At 38.3% G+C, this 9,018-nt stretch overlaps 1 protein-coding gene across 3 annotated transcripts; it reads right to left on the reverse strand.

Annotated features, from left to right (window-relative positions):
• Nucleotides 1–2,367: 2,367 nt before the first annotated feature.
• On the reverse strand, nt 2,368–8,811 carry LOC104585674 (pyruvate, phosphate dikinase regulatory protein 1, chloroplastic-like). Of its 3 annotated transcripts, none has more exons than XR_733340.3 (4): nt 7,901–8,811; nt 3,601–4,246; nt 3,258–3,469; nt 2,368–2,907 (listed from the first exon to the last, which is right to left on the reverse strand). XR_733340.3 is itself a non-coding variant. In XM_088894532.1 (4 exons), exons 1-3 carry the CDS (start codon nt 8,441–8,443, stop codon nt 3,369–3,371), a joined length of 1,290 nt encoding a protein of 429 aa, XP_088750658.1. In that variant the 5' UTR covers nt 8,444–8,811; the 3' UTR covers nt 2,368–2,907; nt 3,358–3,368. The 3 variants fall into 3 exon arrangements, 2 of the variants coding, with proteins under 2 accessions (XP_088750658.1, XP_010240929.1); XM_088894532.1 differs by having other exon boundaries at nt 3,358–3,469; XM_010242627.3 differs by lacking the exon at nt 3,258–3,469 and having other exon boundaries at nt 7,901–8,800.
• Between the last annotated feature and the right edge of the window lie 207 nt (nt 8,812–9,018).

The following is a 9,018-nucleotide window of genomic DNA, read 5'->3' on the forward strand; positions in this document are numbered from 1 at the left end:
TTTTGAAAATCGGACCGGACCGGATGGTCAGACCGATTAACCTGAAAATCGATTAGGTAATGGGTTCCATTTTACCCTAAAACCGCTTTTAGACAAAAACCATTGATTTGGTCAACGACCCACTGACCCAGGTAGTCAAACCATTGACCCATCAACCCAAACAATAATTTTGGCCATTTTTATATTATTTATTTTTTTAACTTTTTTTGTTTTCTTAAATCAGAACACGCTATCCATTCAAACCGAACAATTGGATCATTTGACCCGAGAACCGATCCAAAAACGGCTTCATATCAAGTCCGATTTTTCAAACCTTAATAGAAACCATTTACTCATCCCCAATTGATAGCATCGCTATAATAATCATAACGGGTGTTATTCGGGTCAGAATGGGAAAACCAGTTCCGGCCTATAGATAATCCAGAACCATGACATGACAGCCGAAATAATGGGTCTATTGGATAACAAAATTTATATCCAAAATCGAGTCCATTTGTGTTTTTAAGAAAAAGATATATGAATTAGGGGCTCTCGCTTACGAGTGAGGATGCGGCTTTCCTCTTTTTCAGGTGCATATAGCGCACTGGATAAAATAATAAGCGTATTTTTTTTCTTTTGATTCAAAAGATGAAATACAAAAAAAAAAAAAAAAAACATATTTCGACCCTGATTAGCGTAGTGAAAGCCATAAGAGAAATATTAAAATATCTCCTGTAAGAATGGATACAAGCCGAGCCAAGTCTGAATATTAGAGTATTTCAACTTGACAGAAAAGCATAAGGCACAATAGGGCTGTTCATAATAAAGCCCAAACCGATCAAACCAACCAATCCGGACTGACCCAATCCGAGTCGGCTGGGTTTTCATCAACATCGATCGGTTTTCGGGTTGAGCAAATTTATAAGCCGAAATATCGGGTCAGTTTCGGTTTTCTTGTGTAAAAACCGAAACCGAACCGAACTAATCTTCCTACTTAACTAGTCTTCTACTAGTTCAGTAGTTCTTAGTTTCCTACTTAACTAGTCTTCTACTAAAACTAGAACAGTCCTCTCTTTTAGTTCCTACTTAATTAAATTGTATCTATCCTAGTTTTTAGTCTTTTACACCAAATAGGTAACCCATTAGGCAATTACAATTAGAATTAGATGTCCTCTTTTACCTATATTAGAATTTAGAAAATTTCTTTAAATATAAATGTTTCAGCCTTCTTTCTATAAAACAACTTGACTTTCTATTTTATTGTCTTATTGAATATTGATAACTTTTGTCTTTTATCTTCTATTTTTTGTCTTATTGAATATTGATAACTTTTATCTTTTATAAAACAATTTTGTCTTTTGTCTTATTGAATACAAAAGCTTTTTGAGTGGAACAGGGGTTAGTAAGATTAACACTAGACCAAAGGTGAGACAAGTTTCAGAAATAAGGTTTGACTACAGGAGCAAAACCAAAACCGACCCAACCCGACTCAAACCGACCAGGTCAGTTTTACCTACCAGTGGGTCGGTTTCGGTTTCCACCTCAGGTAACCTGACCAGGTCGGATCGGTTGGGAAAACCCCAATAAACTGACCCAACCCGACCCGTGTACAGCCCTAAGGCACAAGACCGGACTCAATCTCGATTTGAGCCAGAAATACTAGATCGCCTGCATGTTTGAGTTTAACGAGTCAAGTTTCATATAAAAAATAAAAATTATATATAAACTTTAAAAGTTCGAGATTGATTGGAATTTTTAGAAACCAAATTCAGTATTTCTTTTTCAGTATTGTTAGTCTTTTTAAGTGAATATAATACAACATTACGTCAACAACTCTGATAATATAACAGGATTTAAAACCATACTACCTAATATAACAGGATTTAAAACCATACTACGGCAGAACAGTTCATCCAGCACACAGCACACCAACTAGGCTGCCTCTCGATTAGCAACGTCCGTTCATTGAAATAGATGAATGACTCACCAGATTTCACGACGGCCTGTAAAGTCTCAAAATAGCAGACCTGCACGAGTTCCGATTTACTGATCATATAACTTAAAAGTACAAAAGATGTTCCCAATATGTGGCTGGATGAACGTGGCCAGTAATGTGTTATAGTCAGCAGATGCAAACTCCACCTGCACCAGCAACCATTAACAGCTCCGTCAATATTGAGTTTAACCCACACATACGGAAGAGGTGTCCGTCCAATGTGTCTCCATGGGAACAGGGGGTTGACTATGCTGCTTAAACACAAATGCTAAAATGACTACCAAAAAACAAAATCTGCCATAACCATGTTTCCACCCCCATAAAGAAGATTCAGGAAGCAAACAAAATCAATTAAATTTTAGATAATCAAGAGTGGGCATAGGGCATACAGATAAGGGAAGACAAAAGATCACTTTTCACTATGATTTTGCAAACTTTACACTCTTTATGAATGTATAACTCCTCCATCCTCACCATTACATATGATTGTATAGATTGCAACAAGGTAGAGATGGTCACTAAACATATATTTATGTAGGGATCAGAAACGCAATGTACAAGGGAACACAAGTTGTAGCAATGACAGTAATAATCTCATCTATCATGTTCCTTGGGCTGATAAAGAAAGAATTGCTCAAAGGCCTGGAATGGTTGTGTTCTGAGCTAGGAGACCTTGTTTGCCGAATAATTAAGCTCTACCTGCTACAGTATACAGCAATATTAAAATGACCTTACAAATGCACCAGCAAGTAGAGCTAGATACCCATCTTGCAATTGGGTCACTTCTAGTTCAGCCTCAGCATATCGTCATACAGAAACCTACAAACTCTAGTAGTATCTTGATATGCGTGGCACTGAGCACGTTTGCTTCCGGTCATGGTAAAGCCTCAACACAACGGATGCTATTTCTTCAATTGCTTTTCCTGTCACTTCTGCAATCAGTCAAGCGACAGTAGGATCAAAATCAAATTAACTGCATACGTTTCACAAATTCTTTTCATCATTCAGGCAGCAAGAGTCCACGATAATAACTAAAATTCCGTATTACAATGTCTTGATAATCAAGGATTTGGGAAAAATGAAAAAGAAAAGGAGAAGCAGGACATAAAAGCAAGCTGCTGAACATCAAATTTTATCTATCAGATCCCAGATCGGACTTGGATAGTATATACTATCAAATTTTATTCATCAATTGAACTAGAAATAAGAAATGAGACTTGAACCCATGACCCTTTGAATGAAAATACAGTACCTAAACCAATAAGAATAATGTTAATTTTACCTAGGTATATGTGGTAATTTTACCGGATTCAGATCTTAATTGGATCAGATTAGGAAGAATCAGATTCAATTTGATTAGAAACAAATCTCACTTCAGCTACCTAGATCCAGCTTAAGTGGCTAGGAATTCCAATTCAGTCTTGGACAATGATGTACTGTTGACAGTCCCATCTATCAACACAACATGAACCACCACTAACACGGCATTTACTCCTGTTACAATATGAAAATAGTGCTTATGGGGTTCATTTATATTTGTTTCTGGTTTTAGAAAGAAAATATGATACCATATAAATTAAGATACCCACGTTTCAAAGAAAACAAGTAAGCTTTATATTCCTTACCTATCACTGGCCACACTGGATTTTCTGCAAAAATCTTATTAGCAAATTCCAACTCCTCTCTCACATAATCCATCTCTGAATAGTTACTCCGTGCTTGGCTTTTGAAGCCTAGATTCTTTGCTCTCACTCTCCTAATCATCTGCAAGACTGTAGGATTTATAGTCAAACCAAATACTTTCTCTGGCTCTACCTCAAACAGTATTTGGGGCAGTTCAACACCCAAAACAATTGGAACATTAGCCACTTTATATCCCTTTTGTGCAAGATAAATAGACAATGGCGTCTTTCCAGTACGAGAAACTCCAGTGAGGACAATATCAGCTCTGTGCAAGTTTTGGGGTAGGGCACCATCATCTTGTTTAATGGAGAACTCAACAGCTTCAATTCGTTGGAAATACTCCTCAGTTAGAGGGAGCTTCCGACATGAAGCCCCACCACCACGAGGAGTTCCGGATGGAGATACACCAACATGGGAAGAGATAGCCTCTGTGACAGGTCCCAGTATATCAGTGCATGGGATGCCCCATAGCTTGCAGGCTTGCTTAGCTGACTCAGCCATGGAAGGATCAGATAAGGTGTATAGAAGCATTGCACCTTCTTTAGCTGCTTGTTTTATGATCTTCATGAGATGCTCCACATTATCAATCTAACAGTGTAAATTAATGTTAGTATATTTCAATGATAGAAATCATAGAAGAAGTTTGAAAAAATAAATAAATAAAACAGGAAATGTGTGTGTGTGAAAACAAAATCCACCTTATGACAATGAGAAGATGAAGATAAAACATCTTCACCTACACTGATGTGTTGAGGATCCCGGGCTTAGTAGTCAACTACTATGTCCTGGTAGTTGACTACTACCAGTAGACACCTAGTAGTCGACTGCTTTGCGGAGAGATTTCCGAGTAGTCGACTACTACCTCAACAGAACCCAGAATAACAAGATAATGCAAGAAATAACCTAAAAAACAACAAGGCAACCAAGCAAAAAGCAAATAAACAAGCACCACCAAGAACACAAAGGATTTGTGTGGTTCGGCCTTCCTGCCTACATCCATGGGAGAGATGAGACCTGTTCTTCACTATGAAAGAAAAAGAGAAACAGTACAAGTACCTTGTGGCTTGCAACCCAAACCAACCCCTAACCCTTGTATACTCGCTCTCCCTTTCCTCTCTCAATCCGAAGAACAAAACAAGAGAAAAAACTCCACTCTTCCACCAAGAGTACCCTCTTTTTCACTCTCTCTCTCTCACTCTCACAACCCTACATATACAAAGAGGGGGGCCACACCAACCGCTAGATTAAAAACAATCCAATGGTTGTAAAATAAGACACAACCTCAACATCATGTATGATTAACTCCATATGCAGATCAATATTATGGAAATTGACAAATGCTAATACTATTTTCTATGGTTGTTTGTGTCAAGTAGTCCAAACCATAATTCAGTTGGTTATGATCAATAGAGCAGATTGATTAGAAACCCAGGATATATTCTGGTGGTGCAATCCATGTGGTGCTACTGGCTTTGTCATATACCTTCATGGAAGGTCAATTCAAAACAAACACTACTGCAATAACCAAAGACGAAAGACCTACTTATCATATTACTTTTAGCTCTTTTTGGGTAATGATGCCATTAGCTATTTCTGTATATTTATATACGTGTGATTTCCGAACAAACTTGGTACACTAAAAGAAACATTTCAAGGCTCTCAAAGATTGTTGCAAATCCCTGTTTAATATATACTATTTCTATCTAAGTGGCTAGTAGAGTTTTAAAATTTGATTTTAAAAAAGAATAATAAATGATTGAAAATCTAGAAATCTAAAATTAGCATAGAAGTCATGTATGTTTTGGCCAAATTCAGAAAGGATTTGAGATTGGGGGAGGAGGGGGGGGGGATAATGGACGGAGGTGGAACAGAACCTGTTGGAAACCCCAAGGCTCAGAATAGTGTTAAAGGAGTGTAAAGTGTTTTCATTATCACATATGAAAGTACTGAGGGAGGAGGTGTATTGGGAGTATTTCAGTAGTGTATTACTGTAATACAATATTGATAAGTAGGCCTATAAACGGTATTCGAAAATCCGAGACTTAGCATAATCGAATTGAATTCGGATAACTCGAATCGGATATTCGGTCGAATTTGAATACCATTCTTTTACCAATTAAATTATCTGATCGAATTCGGATATACATTGATCTGATCCGATAAATATCCAAACCGATTATATATATAATTAAAAAAAGGTTAAAAAATAAAAATAAAAAAACAATTTCATTGAAAAATGAGAAATGAGAACATTTGAAATCCAAGTTTCGACTTTCAAACTCTCCAATCTCCACTCTCCATCTTTCAAGTTTCAAACCCTAACCCTAACCCTTTGTCCCTCCCTTCGCCGACGCCGGGCACCGCCCGAACAACCACCAGGTTCACCATCACCGGTCACCGCCCCTCATCCTTCGCTACTCCGCCTGTCATCTCTCGTCAGTCGTCTCTCATCTTTCCTCTATCTCTCAGTCTCATATTTCGAGTCTCAACTCACTGACTCAGCATCACCGCCGCCCAAGTAACCACCATCACCAACGGCAGCGTTAGTGATAGTGGTCGAGCATCAGTCACTGGCCACTACCGCCTCCTTCACTGCTGCTCAACGCCTCAAGGCCTTCAACCGTCCAACATCACTGGCCATTGTGCTGAGAGAGTGCCATTTGCCAAGTGCCAATCGTCCAGCACCACGCCATCACCGGCCAGCACTGCTTACTGTCATTGCATTGCACCGCCGGGACCCAACGACTGCCGCCATCACACACTCACACTTGGCCCACCGCTGGGAGCCCACTATCTCCATCTCAATCCCCTACCTCTTTTCTCAAGGTAAATTGATTTTCATAGATTACAGATTGTGAGATTGAATGTTTATTGGTTTATTGGTTTATGAGCTAGATTTTTCAGCTCATTTTCCTATTCTAAATTTCTTATTAGATAGAATAGATTCAGATTTCTGACAGTGATTTAGATATTGACTTGTTGGTTTATCGGTTTCTAGTTATGAGCTAGATTTTTCAACTTAAATGAGATAGAATAGATTACAGATTTAGGAACTGGTTTATTCATTTTCCCATTCTAATGAGATAGAATAGATTACAGATTTCTGACAGTAATTTAGATAATGATTTATTGGTTTATTGGTTTCTGGTTATGAGCTAGATTTTTCAGCTTAAATGAGATAGAATAGATTACAGATTTAGGAATTGGTTTATTCATTTTCCCATTCTAATGAGATAGAATAGATTACAGATTTCTGACAGTAATTTAGATAATGATTTATTGGTTTATTGGTTTCTGGTTATGAGCTAGATTTTTCAGCTTAAATGAGATAGAATAGATTACAGATTTAGGAATTGGTTTATTCATTTTCCTATTCTAATGAGATAGAATAGATTACAGATTTCTGGCAGTGATTTAGATAATGATTTATTGGTTTATTGGTCTCTGGTTATGAGCTAGTTTTTTCAGCTTAAATGTTTATTGGTTTCTGGTTATGAGATAGATAATATCATTCCTAAATGGTTTATTGGTTTATTGATTCTCAGTCACAAATGAGAAGCACCACATTAGATTTTTCAGCTCAGCTGTAGAGATGCTTAGATTACATATTTGTTTTCTTAATCCTAATTCCTGAACAAGAAAATTAGAATCATGTATTAGAGGAAAATTAGAAGTTTAGAACCAGTTAAATTTCAAAATTTGTCTATTGTAAAACTGTTAATCGAATCGGATTCAAATCTAATCGGATTCATATTCGAAAAAGTCAAGTAGTCGGTCGAATTCGAGTTGAATCGAATATTTGGTTTAATATTCGAATTGAAATATTTGAATTCGAATATTGTTATTTATAAGGGTGTTTCCGTATATGGTCACTGCACTCTTCTTAAGTCAATAAAGACAAGTGATAAAGTTACATCTAAGTCTATACTTTGAGTCATTCTTTCCGTATATGGGTCTGCATCTCCAGGTTGGTAGCACTTCTATCTATGTATGTAAGTAGCAATCTTGCATTTTCCATTTGCCAATAAACTGTTCATGGAGTTTTTCCTATATATTTATCAGTCCCTATAAATAAAATGCTTGAGAGATGTAACACTTTTTCCTATATATTTTAAGCATAAAATAAGGGATGTGTGCAATTGAAGGAAGAGGGAGAAATACGAGAGTAAATTTCGTCTCTGTGACTGTGAGTCTGTGATGATAAAAAAAAATGTTGGATAGCGAAGAAAAAGACAGGCTTACCCCCGAGAAGAGATGGGTATTTACAGGACAACCCTTTTCGACCAGGAAGTTCTCAAATTGCCCCAACGCTGCGTAGACGGAATGTTCCGCCGTCCAACCAGTGCCATCAGAAACCATATAAATGGACTTTACCTCCATTATATCTCTTTTAGGTAAAGGAGAAGACGGAGTACGGGGGCTACCGACCTCTCCACTCACAACCGCTGCGATCGTCTCGGTCGTCTGGGCGCCTTGAACTGCGGGGCGTTCCAATCTCCGACCTAATCGTAAGGAACGAGCCCTAGACCATCGGTTCAGCTGGGAGCTAGCCTTGAATTTCCGAACCTGCCCGTGTGCCTCTGAATCGGGCTGGGGGCTTATCATACCGCTGTTGTTGTCGTTATTGTCGATCTGATTATATCCAGGGTTGGGATTACTAGAAGTGGGAACGGCAGTGGTGGGTGTGGGAGAGGTAGACGATAAGCAGCTGAAGCTGGTAGGAGCCATGGATTTTCCTCCCTTGGATAAAATTTCAGGGAGTCGGCCTGGTGGTCTGTGGATCATGCAAATTGCCCTCCTGAACCAAAACGCTATCCAAAACGTTCAATTCAGTTCATTCCAAAGATATCAGGTGTGGGAACGGACTACGGAAGATTGACAGTTGGAGTCCAGGCCCTTAAATTTGCCACGTTGAAGATGGCCACAACGAAGAAGATGAGGATGGATCATTAACACTTAGCAACAGGGTCCCACCTAAACAACAAAACGGGGGGCAGCTCTGCCCTTGAAATCGTATTCTATGAGTATGATCCGTTCGAGGGTGTGGCCGTGTGTTGTTGATTGGGCCTGACTCCAGAGGCCAATCCATATCTAAACCCTTTGCGATAAACTCTACCTGGTTCGTGCATTATTTTAAAGTAAATTTAAGTAGATTATGGTCCCCCCCCCCATTGAATGGTATTAGGTCCTGATCATCCAAATCCGGACAGATTTTTTTTTTTTTTTTTTTTTTTTGCAAGTGAGAAATGTGATTCCTTTTTTTTTATTCAGTTTCTTTGGTAAAAGGGTGACAAATAAATCCATGATTCTGTTAGGTTTAAGCCTTGGTGTAGCCATCGCCCACAGAGATGGTATGGGAC

The sequence above is a fragment of the Nelumbo nucifera genome, chromosome 1, assembly GCF_055504915.1.
Source record: "Nelumbo nucifera cultivar China Antique chromosome 1, China Antique-T2T, whole genome shotgun sequence".
Classification (NCBI taxonomy): domain Eukaryota; kingdom Viridiplantae; phylum Streptophyta; class Magnoliopsida; order Proteales; family Nelumbonaceae; genus Nelumbo; species Nelumbo nucifera.